Consider the following 20,604-nt stretch of genomic DNA (forward strand, 5'->3'; position numbering starts at 1 on the left):
TAACGTATAATATAAGAAAAAGATCTCTTCCCCTAAAAGTAAAAAAATAATAATAATAATTTTGTTGCAGTTTCCATTTAGCCATGTTTTAGATCTCAGAACGTTTGGCAAAAAACAATATGGCCAAAAAATACAGTGCCCAAATGGTCTGTCACAAGGGTGTAGTACTCAAGTATCACTAGGTGGAGAGTGCTCCTTGGAATAATCTCTGCTCAGAGTCAGATTGGCCCACCGGACTACCAAAGGATCTTCTGGTGAGCCCATATTTGGACAAAATACTAAGACAGGGCTCCAAAAGGTGTAGTGGGCCCTTCACCATCTAAGCAAGAAAACATCAATGCTTCATCATGTTATCTCGCGAGATCCAGCACAGGAGGGCACAGTGATGTGCTTGCTACTGCTTTTATGAGACAGAGGAACTCAGGACAGAGACAATGACAGAGAGCAAAAAGCAGGTGAGTATTTATTTTTTATGTATCCATGCTAATGGTGGCAGTACTGGGGGCACTATAGTGGTGGGGGAGCATTATTAATACTAGAGGGGGAATATATATCTACCAATAAAATGGGGGGAGCATTAAATAGTATAATAATACAGAGATGGGCTATTATATTTTCTAATAATACGGGGGGCTATGATATATTATATTAATACAGAGGGGGCAATTTTATATATCATAATAATACAGAAGTGGCTAATATAAATTCTAACAATAAAGGAGGGGGGCTATTAAATATTATAATAATACAGTCAGCATCATATATTATAACAATATAAAGGGGGAAATTAAATATTCAAATAATACACTATCAGGAGCTTTATTACTACTGTGAGCTCTATAGAGTGCCTTGTTACTACTGAGGGGTCTACAGTGGGTCCCCATAGATGGGGGCATTTTTACTGCTGGGTGCACTATAGGGGGCCTTATTTATACTAGGGTCCCTATGGGGGCATCAATATTAAGGGTTCTGTGGATGCATTACTATTGAACACAATATAGAGGGCATTACTAATGGGGATTATGTAGGAGCACTATACAGTATAGTATTTGAGGGCATTGGAGAGCACAGTATGGAGGGGGAAGGGTAGCAGGATGGTAATGTTGGGGCACCAGGAGAGGGAAGATGATGGAAAAGTGAGGAATCTTAGATGTTTGTGTGTTAAATTCTGCAGAGATGAGCTGTAACACAGAGTTTATCAAGACAGACTGAGAAGATGGGAAAAGAGAACATCTACATCAGAGGAGACATCACTGGATGTAAGAGGTATGGGGCGCTGTATTACCCTGTGTGATAGTGCTGTATGTAATGTGTACCCAAATATCTCTGTAACAGTTGAGCTGGGGGAAAGGGTTGGACTGGGAATTTGGGGGGGGTTTGAGCACAAAGAAGCTGTGCTTGGTATTGCAGCTGAGCCACATCCACTTCATGGGGGGAAGGGGGGAGCCAGAGAAATTTCCACCCTGGGTGCCATATACCTTATGCATGCCACTGCCTAATAAATCATATGGATTATATTTCCTGAATGTGCAATGCATGCAAAAATGTCTGTGTGTCCCGTATGCACAGAGGACGGACCCTTAGAATCAATTCCTCTGGTGGGCCCAAGGGTCTTTAGTTCAACACTGTTTCTGCTGGGAACATGGATCCCCAGTCCATAACAAACTCTTCACTAAATGCACAATGTGCAATATGTGATACAGCAATTGGAATGCATTGGGTTAAATTTATTTTGTCAGATAGGTGAACTGATCCAATTAATGGAGAACCAAGATGAGCAAATATTGGCAATTTACATCGGCTTTCCGACAATCTAAGAGGTGGGTGAATTTAGAAAAGGACAACTCTAGGACATCTACTTATTGGATCATTTTTGGTTCTAGATGGAAATGTCAATAAATACATTGGTATTACTGACATTTCCAAATCCTGGCTTTGTCTATGAGTGAAAATGAAGAATCAGATGGATCATATAATTTACCAACGTTTAATGCTCAGAGACACATGAAGAAATGAGTTACAAATCTTATAATGGGACAAGAGAAGATGTTGACTCCCTTACTTGTATATGATCCTTTGATGACGTCCACCATTGTCTCCTCTGTGATCTCACTGTATTATGTAGCCTATATATTCAGAATGTACATCGTGCACAATACGAGGGACAGTCCCCAAGATGATCCATCTAAAGCAATAATGGATGTTTTTAATAAAACTAGCAAAACCTCAGAGGAGCAGAACTTCTCCCTTTAGAACTAGGCATGTCCAACTGTGAGAACCCCAGAGGATCCCAACATTTCCCATATAGGCCAATTAAGAATTGAAACCTCCAGTGACTGGAGGTTAAGGAAAAGGAAAATATCAAATGAAATTAATAAACTGCAAATAAAATTCCAAAATGAAAAATGGAAAAATATTGCCCAGAGTCAGTGAAGTTCTGATATTTCTTGGGGATAATGCTAACAACTTGCTCCACTTGAAGTCCAGGTCTAATCTCTGCGATGCCATCCATTTGGAGTTTTCTCCCTTGTGTCCACTGTGATAGGTGATGAAGTTGGCAAACAGCAAATGTTACAATGTAAAGCATTATTTCAATTAGAAAATGCTGCTTCCCCCCATAGTTTTAGGTAATTTTGGACCCAGGGGGCACTGGTGCAAAGGGAACCACACAGGCACTGTTTCAGGGAAGCTGGTGTCTTCTGGTAGGTACCACCAAGTAAATCCACCATAAAGGTACCAAGTACCTGTTAGGACCAGTACTTGACCCCTTTATGGTTAAATTACTCTTCCCTTTATGATGGTACTACCTGGCCCTTTATGGTGGTATTAATTGACCCCTTTATGGTAGTAATAGTATGTTCTTTAACATGTTAATACTTGGTCTCATCATGGTTGTATTACTTTAACCCCTTCAGACCATGCACTATACATGTACGGAGACAGTCTGTTCTTTAAAAATGGTGCCCGCTCTTGAACAAAGAAGGTGCTGTAGCCACTGGATTTCTTCTGTTTTAAACAGCAGACCCCCCGGATCTAAAATCGGTGATCGTCGATAATGAGGATCACAGACATTTAAGCTCTCAAAGGCCATGGTCAGTTGTGACCATGGAATCTGACTGGGCTTTTCCTGGGAGTGTTTCCTTGTGGTAGCCTTAGTCTCTTTGAAGGACTCCTGTTTCTGTGGAACATAGCTCAACTCCCATTGGCTGCAATGTTAATTTATTGCAGTTTATAGGACAAGCAACCTAACGATCGCATTTGTAAAACCCCTAAGGGGACAAAAATCAAAATACTTCACTTTCCACATTATAAAAATAAAAATATGCCTGTCCCTATCCTGGATTGGCAGAATATATGCAGTGAAGATGGTTTTGTTGCCTAAAATCCTTTATGTATTTAGAACCCTCCCGATACCGGTCCCACAACAAGTGATTCAAACCCTACAGAAACAAATCTTTTATTTGGTCTCCTCAATGTCCACACATAGCTACAAAGATGATGTTCCTACATAAACAAGTGGGAGGAATGCTGTACCTAATATAGCAGCTTACTACAAAGCAGCGAGACTTGCCCAGCTACCACCAATATTAGCAGGTCCTAAAGCCTCCATTGAGACTTTATTATTCCCAACGGTTACTTGGCCAACCCTCTTTTGGACTGAAGTTTCGCTTCCTGCCCAAATAAAACAAATAGCTCCTTTTACCTTCTTTTCAATGCTCCTATGGCGCCAAATGTGATTCAAATATAAGCTAGAGTCAAAGCCCTCTATGCTGACACCTATATTCTCCAATCCAGCATTCCCTGCAGGGGAGGCCACCTCTAAATTTGCGTGGTGGCACTCACATAAATTCACTACGTTACATGAGTTCATCCTACACGGCAAATTGATATGTTTCTTATTTTAATACCCTATACAAACTTCCACCCGAAGAGTGATGGAGAAAACTACAGATATTCCATCCTTAACGAGCCCTTCCCCTAAGCTAGAATTGAGTGTTATGGAATCCATATGCAAATTCCACTCCACTTCCCCGACATCCTCTCCCGATTATATGGGGACATCCACAGATCCCAATATGGAGATAAATTACCTTTTATGCTACAGTAGGAGGCTGATATGAATACCATCATGCCTATAGAACGTTAGCACCACTGCTGTACTTTTTTGAGCAAAAATAGCTGGCAAGTTTCATTACCTGAAACATCACTTAAACTTCTACATAGAGCATATACGGCCCCTACTAGACTGCACACAATCTATCCAGATGTTCCGGATCAGTGCTTTAGGGGTCGTTTGGAAAGAGGCTAGCATCTACATATTTGGTGGTCCTGCCCGATAGTAAACAGATTTTGGAATAGGGTCCGCCACCTTATACATTCAGTTATAGCTGCCCCAACTGACTTCACCTTATCTGTATTACTATTGGGAGACAAAGCCCCTAAACTCACTAATGCCTCTCCGACAACACGTCCTCATAGCAACTCGCATCCATATTGCACAACAGTCGAGAAAATCAACCCTCTGTTTCGAAGCGGTCGTTAGACGGATCAATAAAATAATGCTCTATGAAAAATTTACAGCCATTCATATGGATAAGGTCATGCATTTTTAAAAATATGGTCTCTCTGGATACCATAACTATGCCGTTCCAGACTTACACTATTATGTTCAACTGTGATAAGTGTTCAAATCATACAAAGTCACTTAGGAATACATATACTCTGTCTGCATATATCGCAGTCTGTATATTTGACTTGATATTAGATTATTAGTACCGTTCTTTATTGTTTATTATATCCAGTTACTTTCTTCTGTGTATATACACTCACCTAAAGAATTATTAGGAACACCTGTTCTATTTCTCATTAATGCGATTATCTAGTCAACCAATCACATGGCAGTTGCTTCGATGCATGTAGGGTTGTGGTCCTGGTCAAGACAATCTCCTGAACTCCAAACTGAATGTCAGAATGGAAAAGAAAGGTGGGCTACAACAGCAGAAGATCCCACCGGGTACCACTCATCTCCACTACAAATAGGAAAAAGAGGCTACAATTTGCACGAGCTCACCAAAATTGGACTGTTGAAGACTGGAAAAAAGTTGCCTGGTCTGATGAGTCTCGATTTCTGTTGAGACATTCGAATGGTAGAGTCCGAATTTGGCGTAAACAGAATGAGAACATGTATCCATCATGCCTTGTTACCACTGTGCAGGCTGGTGGTGGTGGTGTAATGGTGTGGGGGATGTTTTCTGGGCACACTTTAGGCCCCTTAGTGCCAATTGGCCATCGTTTAAATGCCACGGGCTACCTGAGCATTGTTTCTGACCATGTCCATCCCTTCATGACCACCATGTACCCATCATCTGATGGCTACTTCCAGCAGGATAATGCACCATGTCACAAAGCTCCAATCATTTCAAATTGGTTTCTTGAACATGACAATGAGTTCACTGTACTAAAATGGCGCCACAGTCACCAGATCTCAACCCAATAGAGCATCTTTGGGATGTGGTGGAACGGGAGCTTCGTGCCCTGGATGTGCATCCCTCAAATCTCCATCAACTGCAAGATGCTATCCTATCAATATGGGCCAACATTTCTAAAGAATGCTATCAGCACCTTGTGGAATCAATGCCACGTAGAATTAAGGCAGTTCTGAAGGCAAAAGGGGGTCCAACACCGTATTAGTATGGTGCTCCTAATAATTCTTTAGGTGAGTGTATATGCTATGCGTATATAGATGCTGTGTATGTTGATGCTATATCCCCCCTGCGTGGGGTGTATTGGCAGTATGTTGTCGACATTCATTGCTTTAAAACCCAATAAATAATTTTTGAAACTAAATAAAAAAATAAAATAATCTAGATCATTAGCACTTGCCACATTTAAAAACACCTGAACTATTAAAATATAAATGTATTTCTCCCGCACGGTGAATGCCGTAACGGGGGAAAAAAAATCAAAATGGACAATTTTCCGCTTTGTCATCAGTTCATCTCACAAAAAAGTGAATAAAAAGTGATAATAAGTTATGGGGGTCAGAATATATTGATGCAAAGTAAAAAATTTATGTTTTCAAATGTTTCTTTTTTTAGGTATTAAAACACAAGAAAAACAATATAAATGTGGTATCACTGCAATCATAAAAAACCATAAAATAAAGGTAACATGTCAATTTAACTGCATAGTGAATGTCATAAAAATAAAACCCCAAAACTATGACAGGATTGCGTTTTTTTTATTTTTTATTTCACCCCAACGGTGCCACTTAAAAGTACAACTTGTTCCACAAAAAAAAAAAACCTCATACAGCTATATGTGAATGGAACAATAAAGGACATATGGCTCCTGGAAGGCAGGGAGTAAAAAACTAAATTGTAAAAACAGAAAACCGCCCTGTCCTTATAAAGAGGTTTTCAAGATTTAAAGGGAACCTGTCACCTCAAAATTGCATAAAAACCGCCAGCATTACCTTATAGTCTGTTATTTATGATGCGTTTTATCCGGTAATTTTATGCTCCATACATGACAAAAACAATGTTTTAATCGCCATCAGCCCTATCTTCGCCGGTCAGTCTGAAGTCAAGGGGGCAGCGGCGTCCATGCTTCAAGTCAAGATAAGCATGCCCCCTAACCGTCCCCTCTTCTGTGTGATTGACATCCTGCAGTGCAGCCTGGGATCGCGTTAGTCTCGCGCATGCGCGGTGTGCTGATGAAACCCGGCTAACTGCGGGAGCCCGGATCGCGCAGTAACAAGGAGTGCATCGCACATGCGTGAGACTAACGCGATCCCAGGCCGCAGTGCAGGAGGTCAATCACACAGAAGAGGGGACGGTTAGGGGGCATGCTTATTCTGACATGAAGCATGGACGCCGCTGCCCCCTTGACTTCAGACTGACCGGCGAAGATAGGGCTGATGGCGATTAAAACATCGTTTTTGTCATGTATGGAGCATCAGATTACCGGATCTAATACATCATTAATAGACTGGGGGCTACTATAAGGTAATGCTGGCGGTTTTATATGCATTTTTGAGGTGACAGGTTCCCTTTAAATTCTGATGATCTATCCTCTGGCTTGACACACCGGAAATGGCAGAAAATGCCTGTTCAGCCAATCTCTGACTGCAGCTGTGACCCAGTGATTGCCCGAGTGGGCATCGCCAGGTATTTTCTGTGTGTCGAGCTGAGACAAGGAAGTAGAGATCCGTGGGTAGCTGCTAAGCACTGGCTGGGGATCAGGTCTGGGGTCTCTTGTTTTGGCAGAAGATTTCAGTAATCAGCAGGAGTTGTCATGGTGGTTTGGCATAGATGAAGAAGAAAATAACAGAGAATGTCACCTTTATTTCACTGGGTTTAAGAGGGGTTTGTACCTCTCATGTATTTATCAAAAAGTATAGAAAAAGTTTCAATGTAGCCCAGGTCTAAATGAGAACCGGGTGCTACTATTCTCCTTGTGTCTCTACACAGTATGACACTGTCAGCAATGACTGGACGCTGTATGTAAGGTGGAAAAGCCTTTGACAAGGGAGATGGAAACAGCCAGTTGCCAATGCTATCAAAGGTGGTGAGACATGGAGTGTCAGGGTGGCAGTGGTGAAGGGGAATCGCCTAAGGCTATTGTCTTAATCCACCATTGCCGGGTGCTTCCTGATACCTGCTGGCCCCATTAAATATAACTGGGATTGGCAGGGATCCTGCCGCAAACTGGGGATTTCCCTTCATCATCTAGCTGATTCTCTGCATATTTGCCAAATTGTGGCCAGATCTTGGCCGGTCCCCATTATTGTTTATAGGGCTGGATGGCAACGTGGTAGCAATGTTGGACCAGAGAGAGATCCAGGAAGCTGTTCCCTGCTGGATCTAAAAGCACTAGTGTGAAACTAGCCTTAAACCTGGGTTTGATGTACAACACATAGGACACTAGGATGAACTTTCCTGGGCCAAGTGTGATAACAGGACCTTCAATGATGATAACGATCCCAAAAAACCATAAAGTGTCTTCACGGATAAACATCAGTATCAAAAAGAAGTCATAAATCTTCAGAGCACCAGACAGATATGTCTTCGCTTGTACATGTAATGACAAAATATTGTAGAGTAATTATGTTACTTGGAGGTAAAAGCAGTTGTCTCATTAAGATAGACCACAAGTCCCCGACTGGCTGTGGTGACCCCATTCATGGAATGAAGAGGCAGGAGTCCTCCTGTTGGCTCTGCACAGCCTTTACTGGGCAACTGCATTGTCCGCTCTCACAGGAACCACATATTCAAAATTATTATAAAAGACACTGCTACTTTTAGGAGTAAATCTGTGAAATAAGAGCAATTTGCTGAAATGTAGGACTCCTCTCGTAAGTCAGGCCACATGCAGAACTTGATGTTTGGTCTATGTAGATTTTCATATAGTTTTTATTGTGGAAATGTTATAATAAATTACTGAGAACAAAATTTGTTTTAGGGTTGTTTCACACAGTTTTTTTTTAGTTTTTTTTCAAAAGCACCACATTTGTAGCAAGTTTTTCTCTGAAATTTTAGGTAGAAAATGCAGAATCCAGATGTTAGCTGTAAATTTATTAGAATTATGAAATGCTTTCATATATTTTTTTTTACTGCTTTTGCTTGAAAAAAACAAACATACCAAGGTGTGTTGCATTTTTATGGTGTTTTCACAATTTTTGTTTTACAGATCTACTCAGGATGTTTCCTGTTTAAGAACTTATGAAAAAAATACCACAAAAAATATGGACGAAAACTCACCATTTGAAAAAAAAACAACCTAAAATGCCACAGAAACCCCCCAAAAACATGTATCAAGTATTTAAAAAAAAAAAAGTGCTTGTTTTTTAGGGTGTTGCCAAATAAATGTAGGTGTATTAGAAGGCTTAAAGATATCCATCCACAGCTACCTTTATGCACACTGCTTTTTCGTTAATTCACACAGAGTAGTAGACACCGATTATCTTCTATTGTAATGGCAATTTATACCAAGAATTAGACAAATAAGTCCAGTCAATGTAGGACGTTTATTAAAGAACCAGGAATGTCTCCCATATCCACCATCTGTGCCTGAGGTGAGAAACATATGTCAGACTTTGAAGAACATCTCGGACTCTGAAGATACCAAATCTATCAAATACAATGATCCCTGGAGATATGGCCTCAGGATACAATATTTTCAACATACAATGGTCTTCCCTGGGCTTTCATGATAAGTTGAAACTAGACTCAACATACGATGCCTCAGACTCAGATCCAACCCATCACAGTAAAGGTAACCTGTCACAGAACCAATGAATATTGTAAATTGAGGAACCACTGTATAGACCAGGGGTAGGCAACCTCCGGCACTCCAGCTGTTGTGAAACTACAACACTCAGCATGCATACTTACTCTGCTCTTCTCTGAACTCCCATAGAAATGAACGGAGCATGCTGGGAATTGTAGTTTTACAGCAGCTGGAGTGACGAAGGTTGCTGATCTCTGGTATAGACTATTATTACTAGTAAGTTTGACACGTTTCCCAGGATTGTTTTAGACCTTTTTTGTTACTGCCCCTTCCCGACCGCAATACAGCTATTTAAGTCAGCGGTCAGGACATTAAAGATAGAGCTCCTGAGTGGAGCCGCCGGGTGCCTGGCAAATGTCTACAACCGGCTGTAATGCCGATAGGGGTGCTGTAATGCTTTGGGGGTGCTTTTCTGTGAAGGGGACAGGACGACTGCACTGAGAGGATGAATGGGGCCATTTATTGTGAGATTTTGAGCAACAACCTCCTTCCCTCAGTCAGAGCATTGAAGATGGGTCATGGCTGGGTCTTCCAACATGACAATGACCCGAAGCACACAGCCAGGAGAACAAAGGAGTGGCTCCGTAAAAAGCATATCAAGGTTCTGGAGTGGCCCAGTCAGTCTCCAGACCTAAATCCAATAGAACATCTTTCGAGGGAGCTGAAACTCCGTGTTGCTCAGCGACAGCCCCAAAACCTGACAGATCTAGAGGAGATCTGTGTGGAGGAGTGGGCCAAAATCCCTGTTGCAGTGTGTGCAAACCTGGTCAAGAACTACAGGGAACGTCTGACCTCTGTAATTGCAAACAAAGGCTTCTGTACCAAATATTAACACTGATTTTCTCAGGTGTTCAAATACTTCTGTTCAGCAGTGCAAGACAAATAATTCTTTTAAAATCATACAATGTGATTTCCTGAATTTAAAAAATAAATCTGTCTCTGAGTGTGGGAATGCACCTACAATGTGAATTTCAGACCCCTCCATGATTTCTAAGTGGGAGAACTTGCAAAATCGCAGGGTGTTCAAATACTTCTGTTTCTCACTGTACATATGTGGTGTTGCCAGATTTGTACTGACCTGGAGAATGAAAGTAACTGGTCAGTTTTATGGTATAGAGAACGCTGTAAAAACAAAACCCCAAAAAACTGTTGTGGAATTGTGTTTTTTTCCAATTTCACCCAATTTTTTTTTTAAAACCGCCTCCCACCCCATTTTATGCAACTGTAAATAGTGCCATTAGAAAGAGCATCTTGTCCCTCAAAAAACAAGCCATCATACAGCTATGTAAACAAAGTTATGACTTTGGGAAGGTTGGGAGTAAAAAATGTAAAAGAAAAAAGGAAACTCGCCCTGTCATAAAAGGGTTAGAAAAATCATTCATTTTTAATAATATAAGGTCATCATTAAAATAGATTAATCAAAAACATTACATAAAACTATTCTTAGTCCTCATCTTCTGCTTTTTTCACCCATTTTTGACCATCTTTCCTGCCCCGTTGTATTAACTTCTTCACAGCGTTTTTTACTTCCTTGTTCCTCAAGGTATATATAAATGGGTTGAGCATTGGGGCTATGATGCTGTAAACCACGCTTATGACCCTATCGTAGGCTGCAGAATAGAGGGAACTTGGACGAAAATACATGAAAATAATTGAGGTATAGAAGAAGATGACAACAGTTAAGTGGGAGGAACACGTGGAGAAGGTGCGTCGGCGTCCTTTGGAAGTACGCAGTTTCAAAACAGCTCTTATGATAAGAACATAGGAGCCCAAGATAAACAACATGGGTCCCATAACAATTAGTGATCCTTCAGTGAAGACGATCATTTCCCGGGCAGATGTATCTGTGCAGGAAAGTAAGAACATGGCTGGGACATCACAGAAGTAGTGGTGGATGAACCAACCACAGTAGGGAAGAGTTGCAGTCATGACAGTGAATAGAGTTGAGTGAAGGCTTACTATAATCCACGAGAAGGTCAGCAGAGTGATGCATGTTCTTTTGCTCATGATGGTTGTATAATGTAATGGTTGACAAACTGCAGCATATCTGTCTAAGGCCATGACGGCCAACAAAAAACTGTCCATGTTACCCACCATATGGAACAAGAAGAGCTGAGCAAAACAACCATTAAATGAGATGGATAGGTCCTGGAAGAGGAGGCTAGAAAGAGCCCGAGGAACAGTGATGGATGTCAGGCAAATATCTACAAAGGAAAGGTTCCCCAACAAGAAGTACATTGGCGTGTGGAGTTGAGTCTGAGTTGAGATCAGTGGCGTTGCTAGGGCTGGTGTCACCCAGTGCGGTAGAAAATGGTGTCACCCCTGGAAGCAATAATTTTTTAGTCATATAACCAATAATTTAGTTATATAATGATTTAGTTATATAATGTGGTACAATAATTTAGGCTACTTTCACACTAGCGTTCGGGGCTCCGCTTGTGAGTTCCGTTTGAAGGGGCTCACAAGCGGACCCGAACGCTTCCGTCCAGCCCTAATGCATTCTGAGTGGACGCGGATCCGCTCAGAATGCATCAGTCTGGCGGCGTTCAGCCTCCGCTCCGCTCAGCAGGCGGACACCTGAACGCTGCTTGCAGCGTTCGGGTGTCCGCCTGGCCGTGCGGAGGCGTGCGGATCCGTGCGGATCCATCCAGACTTACAATGTAAGTCAATGGGGACGGATCCGTTTGAAGATGACACAATATGGCTCAATCTTCAAACGGATCCGTCCCCCATTGACTTTACATTGAAAGTCTGGACGGATCCGTCTGATATTTTAACAATCTAATTTAGACGTATCCGTACTGAACGGAGCCGCCGCCTGCATTATATGAGCGGATCCGTCTGAGGCCATTTTCACACTTAGAAATATTTTAACAATATAATGCAGACGGATCCGTACTGAACGGAGCCGCCGTCTGCATTATATGAGCGAATTCGTCTGAGACGGATCCGCTCTGAACGCAAGTGTGAAAGTAGCCTAAGTTAATAATAATTTAGTTATATAATGTGGTACATAATGTGGGCAAAATATACCTAATTACATACCATTCCCAATACATAAACTTATTTTTATGTGAAAAATGGCTATTTTTTTTTTTTTTTTATGTGATACACTTTGGTGCCAGGTGGTGTACCATAATAAAAATGCCAGGGTACACCCCCTGGCACCAAAGAGTATCACTAATAAAAATGTAAAATAGCCTTTTTTCACATAAAAATAAGTTTATTTATTGGGAATGTTATGTAATTAGGTATATTTTGCCCACATTATGTACTGTGGGACTCTTTGTTTATTATATATAAATATAGGGGACACGTACTGTGCAGTAAAAATATTGCTATTGCCAAAGTCAGGAGGTAGGCAGGCTGGCAGCTCCAACAGCCCTCCGATGCGGCGCTTGCAGGAGTGTCGCTGTACGGGCCTGCGCACTGGATATTCCGATGCTTCTGCTAGTAATCGGAAAACCAGTGTGCAGGCGCGAACACCCAGATCCTCGGCACAGGCGCAGGATTTGGCCACTGGAGGAGGACGACAAGCTGAAGACACTGGGCGGGCCGCCTGTGTGAGTGAGTCACTGCTGTCACGCGGACGTGACCAGGGCAGGTGCAAGGATTTTTTGGCAACACAAGCGAAGCTACATCTCGGCAGCAGCTCACCTGGTCCTGGTTCTGTCTGCAGCAGCTGGCTTCTCCTCTGTGTGGTCCTGGTATCTTCGCTCTACTTCAATCGCTGGTTTGAGGACTGTACTTTTCGCCCTATAAGACGCACATAGGTTTTAGAGGAGTATAATAAGAAACAATATTTTCCATTATACCTCAGGTCAGACCCCCAATGTTAATCATACCTCAAATCAGCCCCCATATCAGCCGTCAGCCCCCATCTATCATGCCCCTCATGTCAGCCATCATGCCCTCATGTCAGCCCCCCATGTCAGCCGTCAGCACCCCATCCATCATGCCCATGACAGCCGTCATGCCCCATCCATCATGCCCATGTCAGCTGTCAGCCCCCATCCATCATGCCCCCCATGTCAGCCGTCAGACCCCATCCATCATGCCCCCCATGTCAGCCGTCAGCCCCCATCCATCATGCCCCCCATGTCAGCTGTCAGCCCCCTGTCCATTATGCTCCCTAATGGGGGACAATGTTGGAGTCTGCACCATCAGGTGCGGTGACATGATGACCGACAATGTTGGAGGGGGGTGGCACACTTCTTTTCTTCCCCTCCAGGCTCCATAGCATGGACACGTTGTACATTTTGTCCCCCATCTCTTCTCTCCCCCTCTTTTACAATACAGCCCCCCCCCCCCATCCAATCAACTCAGCAGCTCCTCTGGGCTGAGAATGATCAGTAGTACTGTACCTGATATATCACTGGGGTCCGGCTGGAGTGGGGTCGGGTCCTGGCTCCAGTCTCAGCCTTAAGTTGTCTTCTCCAGTCCAGCAGGGTCGGCCAACAAGTTGTGCCTCACTCAGTCTTCTCTGTGTTCTTCTGCTGCCAGCCTGGAGAGGCAGCTTTACAGGCCACAGCAGAGCAGCTCCACCTCCTCGCTTCCCTCCATCCAGAGTCCTCCAGACAGCTGCACAGGCGCTGCCATCCGCCGCGGCCCCACTGACGGACTCAGTCACGCCTCCTTGGGCCTGAGCACCGCACGCACCGCACGGCACACACGTAGGCTGGCACGTAGGCTTACACAATTTAGAGATGGGAAGTTCGGATCTTTTTCATGAATCGGATTTTCGGTTCACTTCCTGAGCCGGCAGAAGCAAGTGAACTGAAGATCAATGCGCATGAGTCGGCTCTCAAGTGAACCGAAGGTCTGGAGGGACTCGCTCCTGGCAAACACAGCTCTGCTGCAGTGAATGCAGTGGAGCAGACTGATGTAATTACACTGTATAGTTATTGCAGGGATTTAGATAATTGTCTAAGAGTTTATTAGTTAAAAGAATCCTGTCACCGAGTCCCTGCCAGGCTTCCTGCTCTGCTACAAGCACCCTATACACACACAGTTACACACACAGCTCTGCTACATGCAATCTATACCCCCCTATAGCACCCTATACACACACAGCTCTGCTACATGCAATACACCCCCCCCCCCCCCCCCCCCCTTCCTTGTCAGGGGACAGGGAGCCGCAGAGCAGGGAGCCTGGCAGGGACTCAGTGACACGATTCTTTTAACTAATAAACTCAGACGATTCTCTGAGTCCCTGCGACTCCCCCTGTGCTGTGAGTCAGTGCTGGACTGCTGGCTGCCTCTGATTGGTTGGAGGGCGGGAGGGGCGGGGCTAGCTTCCACTGTAGGCTCCTATTACACTGCCTGCTGCTGCCGGCTATCTGACTGAGCTGTTTCACTCGATCAGCTCAGTCAGAATACACATAGTAAGTCAGTCCGGCGGCCGGTGGGTGACACCCCATCAGACTGGTGTCACCCGGTGCGGCCCGCACCCCCCGCACCCCCCTTGCAACGCCACTGGTTGAGATGAGCATAAGGATTAACATGTTGCCCATAATACACAGAATGTAGGCTCCAATAAAAAATGAGAACAGTGGCAGTCGATGATACGACTTCTCTGAGAGGCCAAGAAGAGCAAAAGTAATAAAGGTTTGATTTTTCAGATCCATATCTTCTGAGCGCAAGATCTCAAGACTGGTACAACTGATGAAGAATTAATTCTGTATGCAAAATGGAGCCTTCACGGGATCGGCAGACATCGATGCATAAAGAGTCTGTGCCCTTCTTATAGCCCATTGCAGTGCAAAGGTAGAGAACACAATGTAATGAAAGCTACAGATAAGAGAACATTGTGGTCTTCAGGTCTCATCAAAGGACCATATTATCTGTATGTATTTATCAACGGAACATGTATAATTGCTGGACAGTCATGGAAATTTACATATAATGAAAAGATTCTTGACGAGAATAAGATTGCAGAACTATCCAAAGATGTAAATGTTGGATTGACCTCTCTCTAAAGATTAGTTCTGAGAAGCGTAATAATCAAACTGGTTGGAGGTCTAGATATAAAAAAAACTTGGAGAACCAGCTTTATGCAAAATTTTCCTCCCATAAACTTTTTGCTTGACCTAAAAATGTATTAGAAGATCTGTGGTGAATGAAGAAACACTATGAAGAACATTTTGGGGCAAGGCAGTCGTGAACTGTGGATGTCCCATCCTGCAAGGAGGTCCTTCCTCACAGACAGCTCAATGCCAGAGCTGTAGCTAAACTGTAAACTGTACATTTCAGAGAAGCTAAATGATAGAGACACCTAACAAATACAACAATGAAATCAGTGTGCCGTCACCATATGCTGCCCTCACCGAGGTGGTGACAGTATTCCTTTAAATAGGAATGTACATCAGTTGCTCTCCACACTTGGCAAAACTACAACTCCCAGCATGCTGGAAAGCTGGAGTTAGAGTCCTTTGATGTAGACTATTTATTAATGCAAAGTACAGTATCTCTACTTCTGTGGAAAGGGAAAATCAATTGTCTTGTCCGCAAACCAGTAGTGCAGAAAGTCATTATAGCCATGAGCGTCACAAGCCAAGCTTGTTCCCTGCTCCTCATTTTGCATTATGAATTCCGTTCGTTCTGTTTGAATCCAAAATGCATTTATCAACCTTGAGCCACTCGAGGGGATACAACATCTCGCAAACAAACCAATTACCGGCAATTACAACTATGTAGCTCTGGGAATAGATCAAATAAACCATAAAAATAAAAATTCTGCTGTGACTAAAAGGGGGTCATTTACTAAGTATACTAAATGGATCATCTACATGTTTTACAAAACGAAATGTCGGGGTAGTAATTACAGTGGCCATTGGATCATTAGTGGACCCGGACAGAAAGAAAAGCAGGAGTGACAAAGATTGTGTCTCCCTGGATCTCTAGACTTCCAATACAGGAAAGGTATTCTTACACAAATCTGCTAATACGGCAGCAGAATGAGAAGGGCCCTTTTCAGGAGAAAATGATTTGGACTGAACAAAGCTCATTTCCATTCATGGGCCCATGTAGACATAGCACAAATCACCAGGCAAATGAGAAAACGGTCATTTGTTGGGTGATCACATCTTTTATGTGGCACTAAATGTAACACTGAGTAATCGTATTTCCGGTGATTTGTCCCCATGCTAAAAATAATTTCTACATGTATTTGCCCCAACACATGAATTCCAAATTGCAAAACATTTGTAAGGCTTACCCATTCCAACGAGAACAAGTCCCATTTAAAAAGCAAAAAAACTTCTTGTCCAGTTCATTGGACAGTCCCAAACCCAAAACCTTATAACTTAAAAGTACTTATTCTTCTTCTGGAGATCCAGAGGATGAGGATTTATTAGGGCAATGGCCCCAGGAAAAAGTATGCAAAATAGCTCTCCTTAAAGGGGTTGTTCATCCTGGGGGATCTTTTGGGTAGACCCCCTAAACTTGGCTGGGCTTGCAAAGGGTTTCATACTTGCCTTCCCCCTGCCGATGGATCCATCTCCTTAGCTCCTCGCTGCAGCTCTCCAATTTCCATGCGTCAACATCCAGTGGCACCTTTATACTGGCAGATTATCTCTAACGAGCATCCATATGAATCTTCCGATACATCGGGCAATGTAAAGGGCCCGTAACGTGCAGACAACTAAAAAATCTAAGCCCCTAATCAATTGGGGGAAACTATACATATTACCTTCAAACCCTTGGACAAAAGTGTTACCTGGCCCACCAAAATGTACGAAAGGGAGGCTTTATGACAACTACATGACTCTAACTATTGTGAACATTTAATATTCAACACACCCTTTCTAAACTCAAATTATAATTTTCAGAACTTTGTCCACGGCAGACACTACCACAAAACAGATAAACGATCTCTATGCTGACAGCCCTACAATAGCATTTAATATTTTGCCAAACATCCACAAAAATGTGACCCATCCACCAAGGCACACTGTTATATCGGGTTTGAATAATTATATAAACTCATTTGCAAATGTTTTGATCATATTTTACGAAAATCTGCCACCTCATTTGAAGGACACCAGTGACATACTGAGCAAAATAGATGGGATATTGTTGGAAGATGCTAAGGTCCTAGTGGCAGGTGACCTGGAGTATCTATTCACCCATTTAACACTCTGGTGGTTTGGAGTCAGTCAGTTCCCTTCTTTGATGTCGGATATTGATGGTGAGTTCAGTGAATTTGTATTACAACTTCTTGAGTTTGCACTAAACTTTTTTTTGTTCAACGAATTCTGTGAGCCTTCATAGGAAAATCTGTTCCTGGGGTGGTGGCAGAAAAGAAATTTCCTGACAGAACCTGCGCCAATGGTGGAAAAGGTCCACTTATTGATCATTTGGAAAGTAACATCAGATGAAGTTCAACAGTTTATGGAGACAATGAACGCAAATGATCTTACTTACAAAGTGGGATGCATAAATATGGATTTTTTGGATATCCTTCAACAGGTTGACCACCATGGGGATGTATATTTTGATGCACATAGAAAAGCATTGCTGTAAATACCTTATTACATGCAACCTCATGTCACCCATGCAAACTGATTGGTAGTATTATGGTCGGACACACTTTCTTTAGAAAGAGAATATGTCCCATGGATAATCTTTTTGTGAGCCAAGCCTTGGATTTACAGGAAAGAATCAGGCAGAGAGGCTACATTAAACATTCGATCAGAAGGGGACATTTGAAAGCCAGAAATGTAAGGCGAACCAACATGACGCACGGTAGATGGATAAATCACATGAAGACAATAAAGTCAGATTAATCTCTTCATACAACTCCACATGTCGTGAGATGCAGCAGGCACTAGAAAAGTATTGGGATATTCTCTTCATGGAAAATATGTTATAGAAGTTTTCTATTTGTCTATCTATTACATACAGAAGGTCACAAAACCTTTGAGATTTGTTGATGAATCCATTATGTAGGTGCCACCCATGTGGGGACTGTGTAGCCGGCCCTAACATTGGAAGAAGAAACATTTTTTGACAAGTGAATGAGAATTTGAAATCATCCATGCCATATCATGTCACAACATTGGGGCGATATACTGTGTGAGTTGTCCCTGTCAATTGTTATATGTGAGTCTGACCACACGCAAACTTAATATGTAGTGAGCATCATGGCAGCACAATATTACGTAATGTTTAACCACTTCCAGACCGGGCCATTTGCCCCTTTCCTGACCAGGCCTAATTTTGCAAATCTGACATATGTCACTTTATGTGGTAATAACTTTGGAATGCTTTTTACTTATCCAAGCCGTTCAGAGATTGTTTTCTTGGGACACATTGTACTTCATGTTAATGGTAAATTTGAGTCAATATATTTCACCTTTATTTTTTTCAAAAATTAAATTCAAAAGTTAACGAAAATTTGAAAAAAATCACTGTTTTCTAAATTTGAATCTCTCTGCTTTTAAGACAATGATACCTCATAAAATACTCATTAAGTAACATTCACCATATGTCTACTTTATGTTGGCATCATTTTAGTAATGTAATTTAATTTTTTTAGGACGTTAGAAGCAGTTTTTTAAATTTTTTTTAAAATTTAAAAAATCCATTGTTTTAAGGACCAGTTCAGTTCAGAAGTCATTTTGAGGATCTGACATAATAGAAACCACCCATAAATACACAATTTTAGAAACTACACCCTCAAACTATTTAAAACTGGTTTTAAAAATGTTGTTAACCCTTTAAGTATTCCACATGAATTAAAGTAAAATAGAGGTGACATATCAAAATTTCCCTTTTTTTTTTTGCAGATTTTCCACTTTAATCAATTTTTTCCTGTAATACATCAAGGTTTGACAACAAAACAAACCTCAATATTTATTACCCTGATTTAGCAGTTTACAGAAACACCCCATATGTGTTCGTATACCGCTGTATTGGCACACGGCAGGGCTCAGAAAGCAAGGAGCGCAATATGGTTTTTGGAGGTCAGATTTTGCTGAAATGGTCTTAGGGCGCTATGTTGCATTTGAAGAGACCCTGAGGTACCCCCCCAGTGAAAATCCCCAAAAAGTGACCACATTTTGTAAACTACACCACCCAAGGAATTTTTAAGTGGGGTAGTGAGCACCTTTACCCAACAGGCGTTTCATAGAATTTATAACACTTGGCTGTGACAATGAAAAAAACATTTTATTTTTACAAGAAAATGGTGCTTTAGGCCCAAACTTTCTTTTTCACAAAAGATAACCCCCAGTTTGGGTCGTAAACTGGGAAGGAGCAGCATCTGAATTTTCTAGCATGGAATTTTTTTGAATGATTTTTAAGAGCGATAACTTTTTAAATTTTTTAAATAGACCCCAGTAAAACATGACTGTCTTTAAAGGTGGCTCTAAATGTTTTTTTTTTTTTTTCTCCTGGACCTTTGGGGCTCACTATCGTTCCAAAGCCTGGGCCCACTGGTTCCCCGGTGGGCCAGTCTGACACTTATTTATATTTTTTTATCTATATCACTATTTGATTAGCTGTGGTCCTTCACTTCTTTTATGTAGCATAAATACTGTATAAATGTAAGATAACAAATTCAAAATATTTGAGAATGAATAAGCTTACACAGGCTAAGTGAATAAATATATTTACTAAGTGTGATTAAATATAATATACACAGACAGATCAACTACCGAATAATAAAAAGTAAATACATCACTAGCCAAAACAGGCAATATTATGGGGTGATCCGCCGATTATGCTATAACACATGGCTGTCTTCCAAGTTATAACACATGACCGACACCTCAGGGTGTTACAAAAGAGAGGGAAAATCAATACTTACATCCTACCTAGGATGAAGATTAAGGTGGAGTCCCCTGAATGTATGTGTGTCCCAGAGTTTAAACATTTTCGCCCCTCCAGTGTGCAGCCTGCATGTCTCTGAGATCACTCAGGAATGTGGTCTTATCAGCAGAATGGGTGATGGGTACTACATTACAGAACAGAATTAAAGGGACAGAACTAATCAGTACTTCAAAATACCCTTAGAATACAATAAATTACATAAATAATACATTTATTTTATTTTATAATGCTCTTTCAAATTGCAGCAGCACTTTTCACTCTCACATTTTCCTCACTATTTATGTATGTGCATTAATTATAATTATCCTGTCAAATTTAAACTTAACCTTATGATGGTTTTAGACATCTATATCTAGTAATCATTACCAAATCAAAGATTTCACATATATAAATGCTAACAAAATATATTTCAGATTTCAAGTTGAATAAGAAAAATTTATCAAAAATATTTTACGAGAAATATTCTCAGTCCTTATCTTC

General features: G+C 41.7%; 1 protein-coding gene across 1 annotated transcript; it reads right to left on the minus strand.

Annotated features, from left to right (window-relative positions):
* Positions 1-10,734: 10,734 nt before the first annotated feature.
* On the minus strand, positions 10,735-16,825 carry LOC122919729 (olfactory receptor 1C1-like). Its single transcript, XM_044268914.1, has 2 exons — positions 16,763-16,825; positions 10,735-11,547 (listed from the first exon to the last, which is right to left on the minus strand). Exons 1-2 carry the CDS (start codon positions 16,823-16,825, stop codon positions 10,735-10,737), a joined length of 876 nt encoding a protein of 291 aa, XP_044124849.1.
* Between the last annotated feature and the right edge of the window lie 3,779 nt (positions 16,826-20,604).

Source organism: Bufo gargarizans, chromosome 9 (genome assembly GCF_014858855.1).
Source record: "Bufo gargarizans isolate SCDJY-AF-19 chromosome 9, ASM1485885v1, whole genome shotgun sequence".
Classification (NCBI taxonomy): domain Eukaryota; kingdom Metazoa; phylum Chordata; class Amphibia; order Anura; family Bufonidae; genus Bufo; species Bufo gargarizans.

Coding starts and splice junctions, on each gene's coding strand:
- LOC122919729 (XM_044268914.1), bottom strand. CDS start 16,825: ATGGAAATTGGAGAGCTGCAGCGAGGAGCTAAGGAGATGGATCCATCG. Junction 11,548..16,762: donor CATCGGCAGGGGGAAGGCAA/GTATGAAACCCT, acceptor ATCTCAACTCAG/ACTCAACTCCACACGCCAAT.